This window comes from Scyliorhinus torazame, chromosome 11 (assembly GCF_047496885.1).
Source record: "Scyliorhinus torazame isolate Kashiwa2021f chromosome 11, sScyTor2.1, whole genome shotgun sequence".
Classification (NCBI taxonomy): Eukaryota; Metazoa; Chordata; class Chondrichthyes; order Carcharhiniformes; family Scyliorhinidae; genus Scyliorhinus; species Scyliorhinus torazame.
Window position 1 is genome coordinate 199,222,050 of NC_092717.1, and position 26,764 is coordinate 199,248,813.

The 26,764-nt window shown below is 48.9% G+C and overlaps 1 protein-coding gene across 1 annotated transcript in view; it reads left to right on the top strand.

The window, feature by feature from the left end:
- Positions 1-26,764, top strand: part of tg (thyroglobulin) — a 613,433-nt gene that overhangs the window by 576,386 nt on the left and 10,283 nt on the right. The window contains exons 48-49 of the mRNA XM_072468601.1: positions 14,999-15,133; positions 20,357-20,550. Of these exons, the coding sequence (XP_072324702.1) occupies positions 14,999-15,133; positions 20,357-20,550 (329 nt within the window). The remainder of the gene's footprint in view (positions 1-14,998; positions 15,134-20,356; positions 20,551-26,764) is intronic.

Here is a 26,764-nt window from a genome sequence, read left to right on the forward strand (position 1 = left end):
CTTTCAGAGGGTCAGTGCACTCGAGGGGTCAAATGGCCTCCTTTTATGGATTAAACCTTTGATTGCAGACTTTTATTGAATTCAAGTTTCAACATCTGCCATGAGGGGATTCAAACCTGGGTCCCCGGAACATTATGCTGGGTTTCTGGATTTCTAGCCCAGTGACATTGCCTCCCTTTAAAATGATTGTTGCTAACTTTGGTTGGCTCTTAATTCGTTGCTCGTTGTGCCTTTACTTAATTTGCTCTGTTTCTATAACCTTTGCTCTAGAGTCGCCAGGTATCTTTATGATACTGCCACGAGGTTCAAGTTCAAGTGCTGATCAATAACTCAATACACCAATTAGTAAGATTAAAATCAAAACACATTTATTATACACAGTCAATCACTACTCATGCATAAAACTCTACTTGCTAGACGATCTCTAGCACTAAGGGGCAGCACGGTAGCATAGTGGCTAGCACAATTTGTTCACAGCTCCAGGGTCCCAGGTTCGATTCCCGGCTTGGGTCACTGTCTGTGCGGAGGCTGCACGTCCTCCCCGTGTGTGCGTGGGTTTCCTCCGGGTGCTCTGGTTTCCTCCCACAGTCCAAAGATGTGCAGGTTAGGTGGATTGGCCATGTTAAATTGTCCTTAGTGTCCAAAATTGCCCTTAGTGTTGGGTGGGGTTACTGGGTTATGGGGATAGGGTGGAGGTGTGGGCTTGGGTAGGGTGCTCTTTCCAAGAGCTGGTGCAGACTCGATGGGCCGAATGGCCTCCTTCTGCACTGTAAATTCTATGAAATAAGAAGACTAAAAGGCCTATACTTAGCTTCGGACTGGCCCACCAGGTATGTGGAACAAATGGCCTTTTGTTCGATTCTGAGTCTGCAGGATTCAAAAGCTGGTATAGACTGGTAGCTGGAAGCGCCTATCTCGTAGCGTGCGTTGACTGGAGACTTACTTGGTTGATGCGGCGGCTAGGCAGGTCACTGTCAAGGGTTGTTTTGAGCTGCTGAGTGACCCTGCCATGATGGACGAATTGAACTTGGGGACTGTACTTTATAGTCCCCAGGGCTTCGCGCCGTTCGGGGCGGACCCCGTATCTAGTTCCAAGTGATTGGACTACGTTCTGATCACTTGGATCGATTTCTCCAATGCTGGAGCCGTTCCCTGATCACTGGGCGGATCCTGAGTGTCTGTTGGCCTTCCTTTGTCTTGTCTCCTGCTGTCGCCGAGGAGTCTGGCTTGGCCTTATTAACCTTAAATGCTTCAATTGTTCCCGGGGGTCGCTCATTAATATGCAGATGGCTGTTGGTTTCAGTGCTGTCTGGGTTTCTGCAAGTTCTAATATACAGGAAACTTTGCACCTGCTAGTTTTTCCTGGCTTGATTGAATTTCCCTGCATTCTTTGCGGATCTCCATTTTAAGTCGAAGTGGCCAACCCAGGTGGCTACATGATCATGGTAGTGTAAAGGGGGGGGAGAAAGTGCTCTCAGAAAACGTAACCTCTTGTGCTATTAGCTGGTATGGGGGCCTGTAAAGGAATCTGAATGGTCAAGAGTTGAGTAGGAAAGAGATCAGGGAAGCAGGAAGTGGGTCATTGAGATAAGCTTGGCACAAAATGGTGTGAGAGGGAATGTAGAGAGAGAGAGAGAGAGACATGGATCAGAGCAAAAGTTCAACTAAGATTGCAGGGAAGCCTGATTTGCTTCATTCTTGTCACAAGCGAAATTGTGGAGTGAGGAGAGAGATTTGGGCAGAGTTCAGCTCCCTCCAAGATGACCCTAGACCAGTAATGAGCAACCTAGGTTAGCGAGTGAGCTACATGAGTGGCCCTCCTTCATCTCAGTGGGCTGCTAGATTGAAATCAGCATGTTCACTAACCATGATAAGTTATTGAAAGTGCTTAATCCTTCATATATTAATCAAAATATGATCAACTTCAAGTGGTAATAACAAAAGAAACATTGACATTTTGGAGGCAGAGGGAGCGCAAGGCTCTCACAGTCAATGTTGTGAGCAGTCAGCACACACCTCACTTTACTTGCCCTGCTTTACACGTGTATCACTTCAGTCATAAAGGTAGGAAAAAGTTACACGGATGGAAACCGGCAGAATGTGGCACTCTGCGCATAGGCGGGAAACGCGTAGGCGTGGGTGCGCTGTCAAAGGGGCGGAGGATCCCGCCGATGGAGATAGGTCTTTAAGTTTATAGATATTAATAATATCCAGGATTATGTGACAATTCAGTACACAGCACATCCTCCTTAAATGGTAGTTGATATTAAAATACCTGCAGTACCTCCTCACACAATTAATCTGCCATAAATCCGTTATTCATTGACAATTCCATTCATTTCAATGGTTAATTTTCAACAAAATTTAATCCGTTGATGGAAACCACAAAGCGGCCAAATGTGATTGGATAGCATAGAGGAATTTGGGCAACGTCTGAGGAAAAAGCTGTCCTTCCCATTCATGGAATGTATCTTTGAAACTGGAGAATCTTGATGTCAAAAATCACTGTTGGATGGGATGAGGGGCGAATCGCCAGAGGCTGGTGTGAGTCCCGCCCCCGCCGGTTGCCAAAGTCTCCGGCACCGGATATTCGGCGGGGGTGGGAATCGTGCCGCGCCGGTTGGCGGGCCCCCCCCCCCCCGCTCGATTCTCCGGCCCGGATGGGCCGAAGTCCCGCCGCTAAAATGCCTGTCCCGCCGGCGTAGATTAAATCACCTACCTTACCGGCAGGGCAAGGCGGCGCGGGCGGGCTCCGGGATCCTGGGGGGGTCGCGGGGCGATCGGGGCCCACCGATCCGCGGGCGGGCCTGTGCCGTGGCGGCACTCTTTCCCTTCCGCCTCCGCCACGGTCTCCACCATGGCGGAAGCGGAAGAGACTCCCTCCACTGCGCATGCGCGGGAATGCTGTCAGCGGCCGCTGACGCTCCCGCGCATGCGCCGCCCGGAGATGTCATTTCCGCGCCAGCTGGCGGGGCACCAAAGGCCATTTCCGCCAGCTGGCGGGGCAGGAAATTCATCCGGCGCCGGCCTAGCCCCTCAATGTTGGGGCTCAGCCCCCAAAGATGCGGAGCATTCCACACCTTTGGGGCGGCGCGATGCCCGTCTGATTTGCGCCGTTTGGGGCGCCAGTCGGCGGACATCGCGCCGTTTCCGGAGAATTTCGCCCGAGGTTCTCACAAACTATCAGAAATCACCGGGCGGAATTCTCCCCCCCCCCCGCCCCCCCCCCCCCCCCAGGCCGGGTGGGAGAATCGACGGGGCGCCGCGCGTGTCCCGCCACGCCACCTGCACGCGATTCTCTCCCCCCTTCCCCAAATCGGCGCGGCGAGAATCACGGCTGGCCACTGGGAGAATCGCCTCTCGCCGGTTGCAACTGGCGAGCGGTGATTCCCCGGCCCGCATGGGCCGAGGGGCCTGCCCAATACGACGGGTTCCCACCAACGCCGTCCACACCTGGTCACTGCCGGCGGGTTCAGCCCGGGAACGCTGGGGGGGGGCGGCCTGTTGGGGGCGGAGGGGGGTTCCTGTACCGGAGGGGGGGCTCAAATGGTGTCTGGCCTACGATCGGTGCCCACCGATCGGCGGGCCTGCCTCTCTGAAGGAGGACCTCCTTTCCTCCGCCGCCCCACAAGATCCATCCGACATCTTCTTGCGGGGCGACCTTGGGGAGGACGGCAACTGCACATGCGCGGGTGACGTCATCTGCGCGGCGCCGCATTTACGCGGCGCCAAGGCCTGGCGCGCGTAAATGACGCAACTCTGCTCCTAGCCCCCTGGGGGTGGGAGAATAGGGGTCTGGGCACGGGCTCCGACGCCGGAGTGAAACACTCCAGTTTTCACTCCGGCGTCGGCACTTAGACTCCCAATGGGAGAATTGCGCCCGCCATTTTGCGCATAGAACTGATGATAAAAAGCAGGAAGGGATTCTGTTCTTCTGAAGTGAAAGGGCGATTATTATCGAACTTGCGGTATCGAAGTTGGGAGGTGGGGGGGTGGCTTTGGTGGGGGTTGAAACTATTTGGTTCATTGTAGCTGTGGATTAACACGTCAGCTCGAGTTTCTATCTTCGCCTCCGAATCAACTTTCTTCAAAAATACTACTCTCCTAAAGAGGCTAATTTATTTTTCTCAACCTAAATAAAGGGTCACAATAGTCTAAAGGGCTGGATATACTGTGGAATAATGATTGGAGGATATCAAATTCTGTGAATAAATTCAAGAGGCGGTCAAGACTGAAGGAGGTGAGGGCCGGGATTCTCCAATCCGAATTCACCCCGCCACCTCCACAATCAAGAACGAAGAATTTGCCGCTCAGCCAAAACATCATTCACTGCAACGATACCGGTGAGACCCGCCAGTGTGTTTGGACGGAGAATTCCGGCCAAGACGTTTCAGGATAGTGACAATTCCGTGATGGGAGGTCGTAATTTTGTGAGCAACACATATCAAAATATTATTGTCAGCATATCTGCATTGCACTATATAGGCAATGAGCAATGCCCATGGGGTCATATAAAATTAACATATTGATTAACCCAATGCAGTTGTTGGAAAGCAAATTTGGAATTTCGGAGGAACATGAAGAGTACAATTTGGAAGAGACCATCAATGGAAAGTGACAACAAAAATTGAGGTTGATGGAGAGTGAACTTGGGAGGTTAGAGGGGAAAGAAGGATTGCATTTTAGACGTTTTTTCACTGATGCTGTTCTGGAGTGCAGTGGCCCCTGCAGTTATGGGAAGAGGGGTTGTAAACTCATTGGAGCTTTACGGAAGATGAGTTGTCGATTTGGAAATAAATGAAACAGCAAACTCAACTTCTTGACAGGAGCTTTAGCAATAGAGCAGTATCACTCAAGGTTATAGGGTGATACTGAGGCTTAGACTGTTGACAGATGAAGAGAGATGTTGTCAGTGTTATTAAAGTTAATAAGCAATATACCTGAGCTGTGAATAAATTCTGGTGTTGATTGGGATATCTTGTGCACCGGTAGGCAGCTGTTGCAGAGGGAGGGTTGAAATTCAACACACTTCTATTTTCAGTGAGCTTGCGGTGTTTGTGTCAACTTCATACATGAGCCTCATTAAAACCCTAGATTGGATGCAAACAGCTAGCACAATTCTGTTGGATTAACCTCTTGACCACTCATTTCAAATTGGTGTGGGGGGTGGGGCAACAAGCTCAGTTACTAGCAAATGAAAGATTTCCTACGAAGCAAAACAAGGATGCACCAGTGACCACCATGACAATCACTGCTAGAGGACCTGCTGGATGAGGACATCTTAAGGAAAAGGAACTGTTCAACATGTATGGACGGCTGCTAAGGGGGGCCAACACACAATTGGACGAGACGAGGGAGAAGTGGAAGGAGGACTTGGGGTTTGAAATAGGGTGGGAGCTCTGGAGCGAAGCACTGCACAGGGTCAACTCCACCTCCACATGTGCAAGGCTAAGCCTAATCCAGCTAAATGTGATACACAGAGCTCACTTAACCAGAACCCGAATAAGCAGGTTCTTCCCGGAGGTGGGAGACAGATGCGAACGGTGCCAAGGAGGCCCGGCCAACCACGCCCACATGTTCTGGTCTTGCCCCAGACTCTTCGAGGCAATGTCCAAGGTGGTGGAGATGAGGGTGGAGCCATGCCCGAGAATGGCAGTCTTCGGGATATCAGAACAGCCAGATTTCTTCATGGGGAAGAGGGCCAACGCCCTTGCCTTTGCCTCCCTAATCGCCCGCCTGAGGATCCTGCTCAGCTGGCAGCGCCACCCAAAGCTGCAGACTGGCTTGTCCAAATTTCTCCAAATGGAAAAAATAAAATTCGCCATCCGAGGGTCGGAGGAAGGCTTCCATAAAACGTGGGGGCCATTCACTCGGTTGTTCCAAGACCTGTTTGTAGCCAACAACTAGGAAGCCAAAGATCAGGAGGGGGTAGCCATGGCACAGCAAGGAAGATGGGGGGTGAGGGGGGGTAGGGAAACATGAAGCTCAACCAGGCCCAACAAGAAAATCATGAGATACAAGGGGGGGGGGGAGCAGGTACAACAACCTGAACCAACTGGGAAAGAGGAAAAGACAAAGAGAAAACCGTTGGGAAGTGAAGGCAGGGGACCACAACTGCCACTGCTAATACTGTAAGGAAAAGGAAGGAAACTGTGATGTATGAATGTGTATAGTTGAAGCCGATTTTTGTGTAAATAGTTTCAGTTTTACTTTTTATTTTTAGTTTGGGTTCTCCTTTTTTTTTATTTGTCTCCAAATGTTTATTCATATTTATATCTGTTTGTGTACCAAAATCTCAATAAAAACATTTTTTTTAAAAGAAGTGGGGTTGTTTGCTGATGACTGCGCAGTGTTCAGCACCGTTTGCAACTGTTCAGATTCTGAAGCAGTCCAGGTCCAAAGGTCGCAAGACTTGGACAAGATCCAGGCTTGGGTTGACAAGTGGTAAGTAATATCCATGCCACACAGGGGCCAAGCAATGACCATCTCCAACAAGAGAGAATCTAACCATCACCCCTTGACAGTCAATGGCAGGAAACTACATTTTTTTAAGTAGGAGCCTTCGCAATAGAGATGCAGCAAATCACTCAAGGTTACATTGATATTGATAAATTAAGAGACTGTTGGTGCTGTTAAGATTAATAAGCAATATACCTGATGGTTACACTATAAGAGCTGTGAAGAAATGATGGGGTTGATTCAGTGATCTTGTGCATTGGAAGGGATCTGTTGCCCTGGAAAAGTTGAAATTAAGCACTCTTCTATTCTCAGTGTGTTGAGATGTTTGTGTCAACTTCATACATGAGCCTCATTAAAGTCCCAAATACGATGCAAAAAGATTTGAATCAACAGCGAGCACAATTCTGTGGGATTAATCTGTTGACCACCCATTTGAAATTGGAACAGTGAATTGCTCCATTGCCAAATCCCCCGCTATCAACATCCTGGGGGTTACCATTGACCGTAAACTGAACTCGACCTGTCATATAAATACTGTGGTTACAACAGCAGGCTAGGAATCTTTTGGCAAGTAACTCACCTACTGACTCCCCAAAGCCTGTCCACCATCTACAATGTATAAGTCAGCAGTGTGATGGAATACTCTCCTCCTCTTGCTTGGATTAGCACAGATCCAACAACACTCAAGAAGCCTGACACCACCCAGGACAAAGCAGCATGCTTGATTGGCACCCCATCCACAAACATTCAGTCGCTCCACCACTGGCACACACTGACAACAGTGTAAACCTTCTACGAGATGCAGTGCTGGAATTCACCAAGGCTTCTTCGGAAGCACCTTCCAAATCCACATGGGAACTCCACAACCTGGAAATTCCCCTCCAAGCCACTCACCATCCTATATATCGCTGTTCCTTCACTGTCGCCATGTAAATATCCTGGAACTCTCTCCTTAACACCACATGGACTGCAGCGATTCAAGAAGGCAGCTCATTAATACCTCCTCAATGGGCAATTAGGGCAGGGTAAAAGATGCTGGCCTTGCCAATGAAACCCACATCCCATCGATTTAATAAAAAATAACTTGCAACATAAATATAATGTTACCAGTGGGTGACTAAGGTTGCCAATGCTCTGAGAGTGGCTTGTAGTCTCCAGGAATTAAAGATCAATCTCTAAGGTCGTGATTTTGCACTTCCATCAGCGGCGGGAAAAGTCGCGGCTGGGCCAATTGACTTTTGGCCACACTCCAAATATTCCCATCCTGCCCGCTGCTGGCGGGACCAGAAATTCACACTGCTGTGCGCAACCCTGGAGTAAAAGCAACGGGACATTAAAAAAGATATTTATTGTTTACATTTTCTGTGAAAGATGTGAGAATGATAGGATTTAGTTGTAAATGACTTCATGACTTTGACCATGAACCATGATGGGGTACAGATATGCATGAGAGCACAAGAAGTAGGAGCAGGATTAGACCATAAGGCCCATTAAGCCTGCTCTGCCATTCCATGTGATCATTGGCCGAACTTGGACTTCCAACTCTACTTCCCTGTCTATTCCCCATATCCCACGACTCCCTTGAGAGACCAAAACTCTGTCTTTCCCAGCCTTAGATGTGTCAAAGTATCCACAATGCTCTGGGGTAGAGAATTCCTTTGAGTGAAGTAATTTCCCCTAATCTCAGTCCTAAATAATAGACCCCTTTTCTTGAGATTGCCCCCGCTGTGGTTAACCCCCTTCAGAATCTTGTATGTTTCAATGAGATTATCTCTCATTATTCCAAATTCCTGAGAAAACAGACAACTTTCTCAGCTTTTCATCATCGGACAACCCTCTCATCCCAGGGACCAGTTTAGTGAACCTTCACTGTCTCCCATCCAATGCAGGTATACCTTTTTTTAAATGTGGAGACCAAATGTGTATACAGTATTCCAGATGTGATCTTACCAGAATCCTGTACAGCCGTAGCATGATTTCTTTATTGATACTCTAATCCCCTTGCCATTTGTCTTCCTAATTGCATTTTAGTACCTGTATGTTAACTTTTTGTGTTCCTTGTACGAGCACACGCTGTGCCAGATAATCATATTTAAATTAGTTGTTAGGCCTATTTGAGATCGCAATCATGCGGTGACCGGGGTGGGGGGGGGGGGTCAACGGCCCCATTGACAGGTCCTCAATCGGCGCCGATGAGAATCTCCGCAACCGGAGGTCAGGCACGTTGTTCACTCTCGAGATTTCTGAGGCAATTGGAGCCCCCCAGATGGGTGGTGACAGGGCAGGGAGTACCCTGACACCATGGCAGTGCCAACCTGGCTTTTATTGCCAGGGTGCCAGGTTGGCACTGTCCAGGGTTGGGACCTGAGGTGGGCAATGCCCATGAAAGGGAGGGGGTGAAGGAGTGGTTATGAAGCGGCGTCGTAAAGGTTGGTGGGGTGAAGGGGGAGGGGCCCTGAAGGAGGGGCATCAGCGACCCCATAACAGGGTATGCTCACTTGGGGAGGGGGGCCAGTGATGTCCATATCTGCAGGGAGTGGCATTGTCTGTGGCTGGGGGATGTAGGGTACCCTCAAGATCCCTTCCGAAATCGGGACACCCTATGAAATTGATGCCCCGAACTCTGAGAAGCCGGTCTTGCCGGCGAGTTCAGCTCCCCACTGATGTGTCAGGCTGGTTGGTTCGATGTGGACTGCACTCGATGCAGGAAAGTTAGAAACAAACGTCTAACACAGGAGAAGATCCAACACTGTTTTATTCAACTAGATGAACTGCTGTACATATTCAGCTGTGGGTTGACACTATACTGATCTGACTGGTGACCTTGTAGTAGCCTGACCAGACTTACTAGCTACCGCATGATGATTGTGTTTGCTAGTTCGTGGACTCTGACTGTCTCAGTAGCTGGGTCCCAAGAGAGCGGGAAACCTAATGCCCTCTGGCTTTATAGTGGTAGTGTCCTGTCTGGTGATTGGCTGTGCTGTGTTGTATGCTTACTGGTCATCCTATGTGTCAATCACTGCCTGTCTGCATCTCATTATATACATGAGTGGATATTATGACATCTCCCCTTTTTTTTTTGAGTTAATACACATACACACATAGTCATATATATATGACTATATACAAACGGTGATTGAACAAACGTATATACATGGGAAGATGTTGATAGTGCAGATACATGGCAAACTGAACAATATTTACAAGAGTTAAGTCGATGGATTCAGTCACAAAATTTACAAAAGTTAAGTCTACAGATTCAGACTTTGTGGTGGGCGCCGAATCCTTGTCGATCGCCGCAGAGGTGGATCAGGAGCCGTCTGCACGTGGAGAGGTGGGATCGCTGCCATTGCGGTGGTTGCGTGGGCCGGCAGGATAGCTGGCAGATCGGTGGCCTCAAGGCAGGGGTACGTCCGGAGGAAGCATGATAGCCGGCGGAGCACTGCGGTCAGGTGGCGGGCGTGGAACTCTTCGTAATGCCCGTCTGTTGCGCCGTAGCAGGGAGCCATCAGCCATGCGAACAATGAAAGACCTCGGGGCAACTTGTTTGACAACAACAGCTGTGGCTGACCAACCGCCCTCAGGCAACTGGACGCGAACATGATCGGTTGGAGCCAGCTCAGGTAAATCCGTGGCATGAGCATCATATGTGGCCTTCTGTTGGGCCCGGGACTGCTGCACTTTTTGTAGCACCATGAGGTGGTCAAGGTCTGGGACATGGATGGCTGGAACTGTGGTCCTCAGAGTGCGATTCATGAGCATCTGCGCTGGAGACAACCCAGTGGACAGTGGGGTTGCCCTGTATGCCAGCATTGCCAGGTTGAAGTCGGAGCTTGAGTCTGCAGCTTTTCACAGCAACCGCTTGACAATATGGAGCCCTTTCTCGGCCTTCCCGTTTGATTGCGGGTAGTGGGGACTGGAGGTAACGTGATGGAAGTTGTAGGACTGTGCAAAATCAGACCATTCTTGGCTGTAAAAGCATGGACCGGTGTCGCTCATTACCGTGAGCGGTATCCCGTGCCTGGCGAACGTTTCTTTGCAGGCTTTGATGCCCGCCTTCGACGTGAGTTTGGACAGTTTCACCACTTCTGGGTAACTGGAGAAGTAGTCGACCAGGAGTACATAGTCACGCCCCTTGGCGTGAAAAAGGTCTACACCTACTTTGGACCACGGAGAGGTCACGATCTCATGCTGTTGCAGTGTTTCCTTGGGTTGAGCCAGTTGAAACTTCTGACAGGTGGGGCAGTTGAGGACCGTGTTGGCAATATCCTGGTTAATGCCCGGTCAGTAAATCGCCTCCCGAGCTCTGCGTCAGCATTTTTCGACTCCAAGGTGACCCTCATGGAGTTGACCCAGCACCAGAGCCTGCATGCTTTGAGGAATAACGATCCTGTCGAATTTCAGAAGGATTCTCTCCACAACCGTCAGCTCGTCTTTAACATTAAAGAATTGGGGACATTGTCCCTTCTGCCAGCCATGGGTAAGGTGCTGCATCACACGCTGCAGTAAAGGATCCTTGGCCGTTTCCTCACGAATTTGGACCACCCGTTCGTCAGAGGCTGGGAGGTTGATGGCAGACAATTGCACTTGCGCTTCTATGTGGCAGATGAAGTCACCTTGTTCACACGGTGTGGTGATGGACCGGAATAGGGCATCTGCAATGATCAGGTCTTTGCCTGGCGTGTATACAAGTTCAAAGTCATAGCGGCGGAGTCGAAGAAGAATTGGCTGTAACCGAGGTGTCATGTCATTTAAATCCTTCTGTGGACTAGAGGCCTGCGGTCCGTTTCCACCATGAATTTCAGCAGGCCGTAAACATAATCATGAAACTTGATTATTCCTGTCAGGAGACCCAGACACGCCTTTCCAATCTGGGCATACCGTTGCTCAGTGGGCGTCATGGCCCTGGAGGCATATGCCACTGGAGCCCAGGACGAGGAGTCATCTCGCTGGAGGAGCACCACCCCAATGCCGTCCTGGCTTGCATCAGTTGATATCTTGGTTTCCTTGGTTGGGTCGAAGAACGCTAGAACTGGGGCTGTGGTGAGCTTTGCCTTCAGCTCATGCCATTCCACTTCATGTGTGGGCAGCCACTGGAATTCCGTTGACTGCTTGACGAGATGGCGGAGAGCCATGGTGTGGGATGCCATATTGGGAATGAATTTCCCGAGAAAGTTGACCATCCGAGGAAGCGGAGGACCGCCTTCTTGTCCTCCGGGGTCTTCATGGCGTTGATCGCCAAGACCTTGTTGGCGTCTGGCCGCACACCCTGCCGCGAGATGTGGTCGCCTAGAAACTTTATATCAGATTGACCAAATGAGCACTTGGCCCTGTTGAGCTGGAGACCATGTTCATGAATTCGCTGGAAGACCTGCTTGAGGCGAGCGATGTGTTCCTGGGACGTTGTAGACCAGATGATCACGTTGTCCACGTATACTCGTACCTCCTCGATGCCCTCCATCATCTGCTCCATGATGCGATGAAACACTTTGGAGGCAGATATGATACCGAAAGGCATGCGGTTGTAACAGTAGCGGCCGAACGGGGTGTTGAATGTGCACAGCTTGCGACTGGACGCGTCCAGCTGTATTTGCCAAAAACCCCGGGGGGCGTCCAGCTTAGTGAAGAATTTGGCATGAGCCATCTCACTGGTTAACTCTTCACGCCTCGGGATCGGATAGTGCTCCCGCATGATGTTGCGGTTTAGATCCTTGGGATCAATGCAAATGCGGAGCTCCCCTGATGGCTTCTTTACACATACCATGGAGCTGACCCAGTCTGTTGGCTCCGTGACCTTCGAGATGATGCCCTGGTCTTGGAGGTCCTGTAGTTGCTTTTTCAGACGATCCTCGAGGGGCGCCGGCACCCGGCATGGTGCATGGATTACAGGGGTGGCGTTTGGCTTGAGCAGTATTTTGTATCGGTACGGGAGCGTGCCCATTCCATCGAATACACTGTGTACTGCGTGATAATGTCGTCTATGTCGGCTTGCAAATTTCCATCGGGCGAGACCGTCGCGGGTGACGATGACATGGTGTGGATTTGCTGAACCAGGTTCAGGAGCTTGCAGGCTTGAGCACCGAGCAGAGACGCCCTGTCAGGCCTGACGATTCCAAATCGTAATGTTGCCTTGTTGGATACCCCTAGTTGACACGAGCCACTGGCAGCTATGGCGTTGCCATTGTAGTCAAGGAGCTGGCAGGCCAGTGGAAGAATATTTGGTCGGGCCCAGATGGTGTCGAGGTCGGATTGTGAGATGAGGTTCGCAGATGCGCCGGTGTCCAGTTTAAATCGGATGCGAGCCTTGTGAACTGTGAGGACAGCACACCACTCGTCATCGGGATCCACACTGAGGGTCGAGAGGCGTTGCGCAGGTGTGGTGGAGGCCAGCTCATGTGTGGTTATGATGCCCACCCGATATGGAGACTTGAGGCAGTCAGCATCAGGGTCCGTTGGGCTGTCGGGATCAGAATCTGGCATGCCTTGTTGTATTGAGCGGATACTTCTGCGCCGCAGCTGGGATCGTTGGCTGCTGAGCGGTGGAGAGGATCTGCAGAGGGCTGCGTAGTGGCCAAACTTGCCACACTGGAGACATCGGCGTCCTCTTGAAGGACATTGCCGCTTTAAGTGGGCGGAGCCACAATTCGGACACGTCATGGTGCTGACGTCAGCGCGATCCGTGCGCCATCGCGCATGCGCAGTGCGGTCGGCTGACGTACGCACCTGCGTAGTTGGGTTTTCGGTCTTGTCGTCCACTTGGTCGTTGCGCGCATGCGCAGGGATCTGAAAAAAGCGCGAGAAACGGCCACTCTCCTCGATGCTCAGGCCCTGCATCTGTGCAATGGCCTGTATCCTTTCTGCCTCATGGGAGGCCAGCTTTGCAGTTTCTGCAGCCCTGATGTGGCAATAACGATTCTTGGCATGCTCATGGACAACGCACGTCACAATAGCGACAGAGAGGGTCAACTGCTTGATTTTAAGGAGCTGCTGCCGCAGGGAGTCGGAGCGGACCCCGAAAACGATCTGGTCCCGGATCATGGAATCAGCCGTCGAGTCATAGTTACATGACTGCGCTCGGATGCGGAGATGGGTGAAGAAGGACTGAAAAGGTTCATCCTTACCCTGAAGCCTCTGCTGAAAGATGTACCGTTCCAAGCTCTCGTTCACCTCAATGTTGCAGTGGCTGTCAAACTTCAGCAGGAATATTTTGAATTTCGTTTGGTCTTCGCCATCGGCGAACGTAAGTGAATTGTAGATATGGATGGCGTGGTCCCCCGCAGTGGAGAGAGGTTGCCGGAGATGCGGAGTCGCGGAGGAGCCTGGATGTTTTCCATTTCGCTGGATAGCTGCTTGCTGGTCGATGCTGATTCACTCGAGGTAGGTCCGTCAAGATCAATATCACTCTGGTACGATGATGTGTTAGGCAGGTTGGTTCGATGTGGACTGCAGGGAAGTTAGAAATAGACGTCTACACAGGAGAATATCCAACACTGTTTTACTCAACTAGATAAACTGCTGTACATATTCAGCTGTGGGTCGACACTATACTGATCTGACTAGTGACCTTGTAGTAGCCTGACCAGACTTACTAGCTACCGCATGGTGTTTGTGCTTGCTAGCTCGTGGACTCTGACTGTCTCAGTAGCTGGGTCCCGAGAGAACGGGAAACCTAGTGCCCTCTGGCTTTATAGTGGTAGTGTGCTGTCTGGTGATTAGTTGTGCTGTGTTGTATGCTTACTGGTCATCCTATGTGTCAATCACTACCTGTCTGCATCTCATTATATACATGAGTGGATATTATGACACCCACTGCTGAAAAACTTCTAAGTGTGGGCTAGACCAGGGACAAACTCTCCAAGCCCCCCAAAAATGACTGGCTGGATCTCACCCAAAACGGCAACAGGAAACCCCCTGCCACACTCACCCACAATGACACTGAGTCACTTTTTGGGAGATTCACACTCATAGTTACTTGCCTTTCAGCGATTACTTTAATTTTGGGAAGCTGAATTTAAAGGAAAGCATGTTTGGAATTCCACAGGGCCCCTTTCATTATGTTCTCTGCTTAACCTTAAGCAAGAGACATGTTTACTGTGCGCCACGAGGATTTTCACCAGAGTGACTGATTCGACCCTAATATCTTTGAAGAATGGAAAGTAACAGCTGCTCGCCAATGATTTCTTCAAAGCTTCTGGTCCTTCATTACCTCCTGCGAGAGGCCATGTTTGAGCTAAAAGAGTGAGTGGCAGCAGGCTGTTGAATTATTTGTACATCCAGCCATATCTTGTTCTAATCCAGTTTCTGGACATGTACGCGTTTCAACAGGATCCCTTGCATAGTGATTAAGAGTTGATTCTCCCTCCCCCACCCCCTCATGCCCCCACCCCACTCTTCCGTAGTCCCCTGGTGCTGAGGCCAGTTCCCGGGTTACGATGGGCTGTAGTCTGCCTGGTTCATGTCTATGTTTGGCAGTGCGTTGCCAACAGCACTTCTTTTGGTTACCATGGACTCATGTGAATGTGTTCTTTTTCTGTTTCAGTGCAAGTCTTCCGTCGGATGTGCAGTTCATCTTCGGACTGCCTCTCCACCCAGAATCAGCGCAGCTGTTCACGGCGCAGGAGCGGAGTCTGTCGCTCACAATCATCCAGTACATTGCCAACTTTGTCAAGTCGGGGTGAGCAATGAAATTTTCACAATTATTACATTGCCCATGAAGTATAAATGGCAGGCAGACAGAAGACGGGAACATGCAGAGTGAAACAGAGAGTGAAAGGGTACAGGAAAAGAGAGGCATGATGAGAGGGAGAGACAAAGAAGGGAAGGAGAGTGATGGTGTGCCATTTGCCCATAACGGACAAGTCTCAGTGGCTTTGAAATTGTCCCAAAGGCATCAACCACAAGAGATATTGATCTGAAAATCTCTTTGTTTCCTTGACAGACTCTTTAACCCACTTAAAATAAACTAAAGTCCTCCTCGACAGCCATCTTTTCGAGCATGCTTTCATTCATCTTCGTGGCTAAAGGAGTGGTGCGGGAAAGAGGGATTCCATTTCATGGGGCATTGGCATCAGTACTGGGGCAGGAGGGACCTGTACCGTTGGGACGGTCTTCACCTGAACCATTCTGGGACCAGTGTTCTAGCGAATAGGATAAATAGGTTGGTCAAAAGGACTTTAAACTAGCAAGTTGGGGGGAAGGGAAGGGTAAAGCTATGGACAGTATAATGGTTAATGGAGAGCAAGGCAGCAGGTTACGTGACAGGTTATTATGTAGAGATATGGGTTCAAAGACAAGGAAAATAAGGAGAAAGGGTAAGAGGAAAAATAATTTGCGAAAAGTTACTGATCAAGGTGTTAGGATTCATAACAAAGACATAAAAAACAGCATAAGTGTACTTTACCTGAATGCTCGTAGTATACGGAATAAGGTGAATGAGTTGATGGCACAAATCATCGTGAATGACTATGATTTAGTGGCCATTACTGAAACATGGTTACAAGATGGTCACGACTGGGAGTTAAATATCCAAGGGTATCAGACTATACGAAAGGATAGAATGGACGGTAAGGGCGGTGGTGTAGCTTTGTTGGTTAAGGATGGCATCCGGGCAATAGTAAGGGATGATATTAGTGCTATGGACGACAAGGTTGAATCAATTTGGGTGGAAATCGGGAATAGTAAGGTGAAAAGGTCACTGATAGGAGTAGTCTATAGGCCACCAAATAGTAACAGGATGGTAGGGCAGGCAATAAGCAAAGAAATAACGGATGCATGTAGAAATGGTACAGCGGTTATCATGGGAGATTTTAATCTGCATGTCAATTGGTTTAACCAGGTTGGTAAAGGCAGCCTTGAGGAGGAGTTTATAGAATGTGTCCAGGATAATTTCCTGGAACAGTATGTAATGGAACCTAGAAGGGAACAAGCGGTCCTAGATCTGGTCCTGTGTAATGAGGCAGGATTGATTAATGATCTCATAGTTCGGGATCCTCTTGGAAGGAGCGACCACAATATGGTGGAATTTAAAATACAGTTGGAGGATGACAAAGTAAAATCAAACACTAGTGTTTTGTGCTTAAACAAAGGCGATTACAATGGGATGAGAGAAGAACTAGCTAAGGTAGACTGGGAGCAAAGACTTCATGGTGAAGCAGTTGAGGAACAGTGGAGAACCTTCCGAGCGATCTTTCACAGTGTTCAGGAAAGGTTCATACCGACAAAAAAGAAAGACGGTAGAAAGGGGAAAAATCGACCGTGGATATCTAAGGAGGTGAGGGAGAGTATCAAATTGAAGGAAAAAACATACAAAGTGTCAAAAATTAGTGGGAGACTAGAGGACTGGGAAGTCTTTAGGGGACAACAGAAAGCTACTAAAAAAGCTATAAAGAAGAGTAAGGTAGACTATGAAAGTAAACTTGCTCAGAACATAAAAGCAGATAGTAAAAGCTTCTACAAATATATAAGACAAAAAAGAGTGGCTAAGGTAAATATTGGTCCTTTGGAAGATGAGAAGGGAGATTTAATAATAGGAGACGGGGAAATGGCTGAGGAGCTGAACAGGTTTTTTGGGTCAGTCTTCACAGTGGAAGACACAAATAACATGCCAGTGACTGATGGAAATAAAGATATGATAGGTGAGGACCTTGAGATGACTGTAATCACTAAGGAGGCAGTATTGGGCAAGCTAATGGGGCTAATGGTAGACAAGTCTCCTGGCCCTGATGGGATGCATCCCAGAGTGTTAAAAGAGATGGCTAGGGAAATTGTAAACGCACTAGTGATAATTTATCAAAATTCACTAGACTCTGGGGTGGTCCCAGAGGATTGGAAAGTAGCAAATGTGACACCACTGTTTAAAAAAGGAGGTCGGCAGAAAGCGGGTAATTATAGGCCAGTAAGCTTAACTTCGGTTGTAGGGAAAATGTTGGAATCTATCATTAAGGAGGAAATAGCGGGGCACCTGGAGGGAAATTGTCCCATTGGGCAGACGCAGCATGGGTTCATAAAGGGTAGGTCGTGTCTGACTAATTTGGTAGACTTTTTTGAGGGCGTTACCAGTGCAGTAGATAACGGGGAGCCAATGGATGTGGTATATCTGGATTTCCAGAAAGCTTTTGACAAGGTGCCACACAAAAGGTTGCTGCATAAACTAAAGATGCATGGCACTGAGGGTAAAGTGGTAGCATGGGTAGAGGATTGGTTAACTAACAGAAAGCAGAGAGTGGGGATAAATGGGTGTTTCTCTGGTTGGCAACCTGTAACTAGTGGGGTCCCTCAAGGATCAGTGTTGGGCCCGCAGTTGTTCACAATTTACATAGATGATTTGGAGTTGGGGACCAAGTGCAATGTGTCAAAGTTTGCAGACGACACTAAGATGAGTGGTAAAGCAAAAAGTGCAGAGGATACCTGAAGTCTGCAGAAGGATTTGGATAGGTTAGGTGAATGGGCTAGGGTCTGGCAGATGGAATTCAATGTTGCCAAGTGTGAGGCTATCCATTTTGGGAGGAATAACAGCAGAATGGATTATTATTTAAACGGTAAGATGTTAAAACATGCTGCTGTGCAGAGGGACCTGGGTGTGCTGGTGCACGAGTCGCAAAAAGTTGGTGTGCAGGTGCAACAGGTGATTAAGAAGGCTAATCGAGTTTTGTCTTTCATTGCTAGAGGGATGGAGTTCAAGACTAGGGAGGTTATGCTGCAATTGTATAAGGTGTTGGTGAGGCCACATCTGGAGTATTGTGTTCAGTTTTGGTCTCCTTACCTGAGAAAGGACATATTGGCACTGGAGGGAGTGCAGAGGAGATTCACTAGGTTGATCCCAGAGTTGAGGGGATTAGATTATGACGAGAGGTTGAGTAGACTGGGACTGTACTCATTGGAGTTTAGAAGGATGCAGGGGGATCTTATTGAAACATAGAAAATTATGAAGGGAATAGATAGGATAGATGCGGGCAGGTTGTTTCCACTGGTCGGGGAAAGCAGAACTAGGGGGCATAGCCTCAAAATAAGGGGAAGTAGATTTAGGACCGAGTTTAGGAGGAACTTCTTCACCCAAAGGGTTGTGAATCTCTGGAATTCCTTGCCCAGTGAAGTTGAGGCTCCTTCTTTAAACGTTTTTAAGAAAAAGATAGATACCTTTCTAAAGAATAAAGGGATTCGGGGATATGGTGTACGGGCCGGAGAGTGGAGCTGAATCCACAAAGATCAGCCATGATCTCATTGAATGGCGGAGCAGGCTCGAGGAGCCAGATGGCCTACTCCTGTTCCTAGTTCTTATGTTCATTCATGTTTTTCAAGCATGCTTCCAGGATGGCACAGTGGTTAGCATTGCTTCCTCACAGCGCCAGGGACCTGGGTTCAATTCCGACCTTGGGTTACTGTGTGGGGTTTGCACGTTCTCCGTTTGTCTGCGTGGGTTTCCTCCGGGTGCTCCGGTTTCCTCCCACAGTCCAAAGAAGTACAGGTTAGGTTACGGGGATAGGGTGGGATGGGTGGGGGATTCGACCTAGGCAGAGTATTCTTTTCGAGGGTCGGTGCAGACTTGATGGACCGAATGATCTCCTTCTTCACTGTAGGGATTCTACGATTCTATGATCTCTTTTCTCTCCTGTGAAGTACCTTTTATTATTTATTATGTTAACCTTGCTATAAAAACACAAATTATCATTCTGAATGCAAATCGAATCATAAATCACTGAAGTGCAGAACGAGCCCATTCGGCCCATCGAATCTGCACCCCAAAAGAACACTCTACCTAGACCAACTCCCCAGCCAACCCTGCCCTATCTCCATAACCGAACCTGCAAATCCCTGAGGCGTGATTCAGCGCCTCCTCGTCACATCCAACTTGATGTCGAGGCGAGGCCGAGACGTCACGACCTGGATCCTTTTCACTGTGCGAAATCCAGATATGCATATTTAAGTGAGCCATTAGGCCGATTTAAATATGCGTTCGCCAGATTCACCCAGGGCCCGGGATTCACCGGTCGCGCCTGGGAGAACCCGCCAGGGCACCATTTAGTATTGGTCCACACAACATGGACCAGGCGTAATGGCACCTGGGGGGTCTTCCAGGCCAATGGACACCCCTGAGTGGTTGAGCATTGGGCAGGGTGGCACTCTGGCACTCCACTTGGCATCTGAGCTCCTTGGCACTGCCACCCAGGCACGGTATCTGAGTGAAACAGCCAGGATGCCAGGGGCACTGCCAGGGTGCCAGGCTGGCAGTGCCATGATGCCAAGTTTCCCAAGCCTGAGGTGAGGCCTGGGGGTGCTTTGCCCTTAAGAAGTGGGTTGAGGGGGGCTCAATGACCCCATAAGAAGTACGTTGGGTGCAGTGGCGGGGGGGGGGCGGGGTCTGGAGGCCACTGTGGGGTCGCTGAGGGGGGTTTGAAAGATCAGGCTGCCTTTAAAAATGGCGCCCCGATCTGCAAATACCCTTCCTGCACTGGCAAGCTGAAGCCAAAAAAAAGGCAAAATGCTGTTAAATAGTGGCTCTTGACGCTGGAGTCGCTGAGAAACACCCACTAAACACACCCAAAACAGGGCTCTGTTTCTATCCCATTAAATCGAGCCCTACAGCACTGCAATACCAATTCTCAAGCTTTTTTTTCATTCTTCCATTGGAGGTGAGCATCTCAGTCAGCATCTGTTGCCCAATCCTAGCTGCCCCTGAGAAAGCATGCATTCACTTTGAACATTGATCACAGTTGGGAGCGTCTGCCCAATAAATTCATCCAGAAAGTTCCAGTTATGAAGAAGGAAATGGAGGGTGATTTGCATCTTCAAATTCCTGATGTGTGTGGTCAGTCAGCAGGGATATAAAAGGGTGATGCAAGTTCAGCAAATCATTCCTGTGCTCTTCTATCTGCATCTTTTCCAATTTTGTATTTTTCAGCAACCCCAACTATCCCTTCGCCTTCTCCAGACGCTCCACCAGTGAGACCCTGCCTCCATGGCCCAGCTTCTTAGAAAGCACCAGTGGCAGTAACTACAAAGAGTTTGCATCTGCCCTGAAAAACAAAAAAGGATTGAAGACCGCAGAGTGCTCCTTCTGGAATGATTACGTCCAGACATTCCTGGCATCCACGGGTAAGCAAAGTGCACAGTCTGCACTTTCCATCTTTCGGGGCAGATGTGAAACCGAAGACCTATCTCTTTTACAGGTGGGCCTAAAAGATCCTATGGTACGACTTGAAGAAGAGCAGGGGAATTTCTCCCAATGTCCTGGCCAACATTTATGCCTTAACTAACTATACCAACTACAACAGATTTAAATGGAAGGGGCCATCATTATGAAGTTTACAGATGATACAAAAATTGGTTGTGCGGTAGATAGTGAGGAAGAAAGCTTTAGACTGCAGAAGGTATCAGTGGCCTGGTCAGGTGGGCAAAAAGAAGGCAAACTGCATTCAATCCAGAGAAGTTGGAGGTAATGTGTTTGGGGAGGACGATCAAGGCAAGGGAATGCCCATTAAATAGGAGGATAATGAGCAGTGTAAAATAATTGAGGGATCTTGGAATGCCTGAGCCCACATTCTTAAAGGCAGTGGAACAAACAGTTAAGGTGCTTAAGAAGGCATGTTTATTAATTGAGGCATAGAATATAAAAACAGGCAGGTTATGCTAGAACTGTATAAAATAGCAATTAGGACATAACTAGAGTGCAGTGTATAATTTAGATCACGTCATTGAAGGAAGGATGCAATCGCAGAAGAGGATACAAAGGAGATTTACGAGGATATTGCCCGGATTGGAGTAGCCATGAGGAAAGGTTGGATAGGCTGGGGCTGTTTTCTTTGGATCAGAGGAAACTAAGGGGAGATTTAAGTGAAATGCAAAACATTACAAGGTGCTTACACAGAATGGATTGGAAGGAACCTAATTCTCTGACCAGAAAGTTCAATAAACAGTGGGCACAGGGATAAAATAATTGGCAGAGGATTGGTAGGGTCTGGAACTCACTGTCTGAAAGAGTACTGGAGGCAGGATTCCTCAGTACATTCAAAAAAATCTTGGGTATGTATTTGAAGTGCCGCAACCTAAATGCCTACAGACTAAGAACTGAAAAGTGGGATTAAGCTGGATGGTACCTTTTGAGCTGACATAGGCACATGAAACAGCCGGCGAAGCAGAGGTGGGCTCGCCCCTGAAACTTGGGCTGTGGTGCGGGTAGCCAGCACTCAGCCTGTAATCCAGCCCTATGTTTTGAGATGATCTGTGATTTATTTCAATTCTATCTGCGGGAGATTTTTGCGTGCAAATTGGCTGCCTTGTTTCCTATGCCACAATAGTGACTATACTTCACAAAGAGCTTCATTGGTTGTAAAGTTATTCGGGGAGTCCTGAAATTGTGAAAGGCGCTTTATAAATGCAAGTTTTTCCTTGTTTCTTTCTTTTTAAATGTGAAACAGCAGAGTTTGGGTTCGTGCTTGACTTGAACTATAATGTAAAATAGGTGGTCGGGACTTGCAGCCCGTCTTGCATTTCTCCCAATTTTTATTTTCGCTACAGGCTGCTAACTCACGATCACCTCTGTTATACTCTAACAAATTAAGAGCCACCCTATTTCCTAATCTGTGCTTTCGTACCAATCAAGTTTATTATTTTAGTAACAATAGATTTTTGTGATAAATTGAAAGCGATACTCTCAATCCCCTGACGGCTGAGATGGGTGTAGCCAAAGTGAACTGAGCTCTGATGACATGATAATGTAAATAATTCTCCCACAGTGCTGCTAATGGAGGTAGCTTTTGTGGAGGTTGACACCAGTAAAGTTACTATTTGGAAGTGGTACACAAGCAAAGAAAAGTCAAAAGCACCAAAGGAATGTTTTGTGAAATGTAACCTTGAAAACAGAGAATCTACTCGGGTATGCGCTGAAATATGAATGTAATGGCTGGTGGAACACTTAAACAACTCTTCTCTTTCAGTTTTTAAGTAAACTGAATATCTGGCCAATGATCTCATTCCTGTTTCTGTGTAAATAATACGAGAAAAATAAAATTTCACACAGTGAATGGTTGCGGCCTGAAGTGCACTACCGGAGTATGGTGGAGGCAGGTACGATCAAAAGAAAATTGGACTATGATGGGAAAAGGAAGAATGTGCAGGGTTATGGGGAGAAGGCAGGAGAATGGCACGAAGGGATTGCTCATTTGTGGAGCCGGTGCAGACACCATGGGTCGAATGGCCTCCTTCTGCGCTGTAACAATTCTATCATTCTGTGAAATTGCTTGCCACATTTTCCTGCATTGCTATAATGATCAAATATCAAAAGTACTTTTCTGGCAGGTGCTCTATAAATTCAACTTCTTCCTTTCATGAATAGCACCATAATACTGGAAATAATATTGCACAACCTGCATACTGGAAATAATGATTTAGCACTTGTGTCGCAGAGTTTCACGGGAATGCATCTCAGGAGCTTGGGGACCGTGGTAAGTGCACCTAGTTCATGACCTGCATGGTTTTCAGTTCATTAAAATGAATGGGTGGTATAAAGTGTGCAGGCCCTGAATTGGGTACACTGACCTTCAGTCTCAAATCCCCTAGGTACATATTTGCCACATGAAGCACTGTGTTTTGATCGTCAAGTTGCAAAACCTGTCCCAATTTCCAATAATTGGAAATTATTCTTGCTGTATTTCAGTAATCCATCCGAAGTATTGGGTCCAATTCTAGGAACCACATTTTAGGAAGCAAATCAAGTCCTGAGAGAGGGCGCAGAGGAGCTTAGCTAGAATGGTAATAGGAGTAAACTACTATGGATGCTGGAAATTGGAAATAAAAACAAAAATATTGGAAAAACTCAGCAGGTCGGGCAGCATCTGTGGAGAGAGAAACAGAGTTATCGTTTCTAATCCATATGACTCTCTGTCAAGAGCCATATGAACTCAAAATGTTCCCTCTGTTTCCCTCACCTCAGATGCTGCCCGACCTGCTGAGTTTTTCCAGCATTTTCTGTTTTTAACTAGAATGCTAGCAGGGATGCGGGACTTCAATTACATGAAGAGCAAAGAAGGTTAAGGGAGAGATGTTTAAAATCATGTCGGGTACTTTTCACAGAGTAAATAATCAGCAAAAGAGGGCGGTACGGTGGCGCAGTGATTAACGCCGCCGAGGTCCCAGGTTCGAACCCGACCCCGGATCACTGTCCGTGTGGAGTTTGCACATTTTCCCCGTGTCTGCGTGGGTCTCAACCCAAAGATGTATGCAGATTGCTAAATTGCCCCTTAATTGGAAAAAAAGAATTGGGTACATTAAATTTATTTTTAAAATAATCAGCAAAAGAATCAAAGGCTAGATAGGGCGATGCTTTTATGTAGTCCGTTCCCATAATCTGGAATGAATGATTTAAAAGACGACTAGAAGTTGATTTAGTAATACTTTCAAAAGGGTTAGGATTATTGGATAAGTACTTGAATGGGAAAAGAAATTGGAGGGCATTGGGCAAAGTGTAAAGGAATGCAACAAATTGAATAGCTCTTTCAAAGGCCTCGCACCGTCATGATGGGCTGAATGGCTTACTTCCGTACAGTTTTGTTAATGATTCTTTTTTTTAAAAATATGTTTATTCAAATTTTTCCAACAAAATTTTTTAACAAACAAACCCCCCCATGACAAAAAGAAGAAAGAACACAAACACCACAATCAAAAATAATAAACTACTTATGCATTGGGTTTCTCCCGCATATATTAACCCCCCCCATATGACATTTAAAAGTACCCTTGGGGACCCCCCCCCTGCCCAAATACCCCCCCGAAAGAGACCCCCCCCCCCGGGTTGCTGCTGCTGCTGACCTCCTCCTAGCGCTCCGCGAGATAGTCTAGAAACGGTTGCCACCGCCTGAAGAACCCCTGCACAGACCCTTGTAAGGCAAACTTTATCCTCTCCAGCTTAATGAACTCTGCCATGTCATTTACCCAGGCTTCCACACTGGGGGGCTTCGCGTCCTTCCATAATAACAAGATCCTCCGCCGGGCTACCAGGGACGCAAAGGCCAGGATACCGGCCTCTTTCGCCTCCTGCACGCCTGGCTCGTCCGTTACCCCAAATAATGCCAACCCCCAACTTGGCTTGACCTGGACTTTCACCACCTTGGACATAGTCCTCGCAAGACCCCTCCAAAACCCCTCCAGTGCCGGGCACGACCAGAACATGTGGACGTGATTTGACGGACTCCCCGAGGACCTCCCACACCTGTCCTCCACCCCAAAGCACCTACTCATCCTCGCCCCTGTCATATGCGCTCTGTGAACAACCTTGAATTGTATTAAGCTGAGCCTGGCGCAAGAGGAGGAAGAATTAACCCTACTCAGGGCATCAGCCCACAGACCCTCATCTATCTCCTCCCCAAGCTCCTCCTCCCACTTGCCCTTTAGCTCCTCTACCGAAACCTCCTCCTCTTCTTTCATCTCTTGATAGATCGCCGAAACCTTGCCTTCTCCGACCCATACACCCGAAATCACCCTGTCCTGAATCCTCTGTGCCGGGAGCAACGGGAATTCCCTCACCTGCCGCCTCACAAACGCCCTCACCTGCATATACCTGAACGCATTTCCCGGGGGTAACCGAAAACTTCTCCTCCAGCACCCCTAGGCTCGCAAACGTCCCATCTATAAACTGGTCCCCCATTCTTCTGATCCCTGCCCGATGCCAGCTCCGAAACCCCCCATCCATCCTTCCCGTGACGAACCAATGGTTCTCCCGAATCGGGGACCAATCCGAGGCTCCCATCTTGCAGCACATCCCATCTTTTGAAATCCTCCTCCATCTGCTCCACCAACCGTGTCAAATTGAGCTTGTGCAGGGCCCCCCAACTCCTAGCTACTTGGATGCCCAGGTACCGAAAGTTCCTTTCCGCCCTCTTCAATGGTAGGTCGTCTATCCCCCTTCCCTGGTCCCCTGGATGCACCACAAAGAGCTCACTTTTCCCTACGTTGAGCTTATAGCCCGAGAAGTCCCCAAACTCCCATAGGATCCGCATGACCTCCATCATCCCCTCCACTGGATCTGCCACATACAGCATCAGGTCGTCCGCATACAGCGACACCCGATGTTCCTCTCCCCCTCGGACCAACCCCCTCCATTTCCTGGACTCCCTTAGTGCCATGGCCAAAGGCTCAATTGCCAATACAAACAACAAGGGGGACAGGGGGCACCCCTGCCTCATCCCTCGGTACAGCTGAAAGTGTTCCGACCTCCGCCGATTCGTAGACACACTCGCCACCGGGGCTCTATATAGGAGCCTGACCCAACTGATAAACCCCTCCCCGAACCCAAACCTCTGCAATACTGCCCAAAGATACTCCCACTCCACCCGGTCGAAGGCCTTCTCCGCGTCCATAGCTGCCACTACCTCCGCCTCTCCCTCCACCGATGGCATCATAATCACGTTGAGGAGCCTCCGCACATTAGTGTTTAGCTGCCTGCCCTTTACAAATCCCGTCTGGTCCTCATGAATCACCCCAGGGACACAGTCCTCAATTCTCGTAGCCAGCACTTTTGCCAACAACTTAGCATCCACATTGAGGAGCGAGATCGGTCTATACGACCAACATTGCAGTGGGTCCTTCTCCCGCTTCAGAATCAGCGAGATCAGCGCCCCGGACATTGTCGGGGGCAGGGTCCCCCTCTCCCTTGCCTCATTGAAAGTCCTCACTAACAACGGGCCTAGCAGGTCCACATATTTCCTATAAAACTCGACCGGGAACCCATCTGGCCCCGGGGCCTTCCCCGCCTGCATGTTCCCCAACCCTTTAACCAGCTCCTCCAACCCAATTAGCGCCCCTAAACCAGCCACCTCCTGCTCCTCCACCCTCAGGAACCTCAGTTGATCCAAAAATCGTCGCATCCCCTCTTCCCCCGCTGGGGGCTCAGATCTGTACAGCTCCTCATAGAAGTCCTTAAATACCTCATTTACTCTCACCGCACTCCGCACCGTATTCCCCCTGCTATCCTTAACTCCACCTATCTCCCTCGCTGCCACCCTCTTACGGAGCTGGTGTGCCAGCATCCGGCTCGCCTTCTCCCCATACTCGTACGTCGCCCCCTGTGCTTTCCTCTACTGTGTCTCTGCTTTCCCTGTGGTCAACAGGTCAAACTCCGTCTGGAGGCTTCGCCGCTCCCTAAGTAGTCCCTCCTCGGGGGCCTCTGCATATCTCCTGTCCACCCTTAAGATCTCCCCCACCAACCTCTCCCCCTCCCTGCCCTCTCTCTTCTCCCTGTGGGCCCTAATGGAGATTAACTCTCCCCTGACCACCGCCTTCAACGCCTCCCAGACTACGCCCACCTGCACCTCTC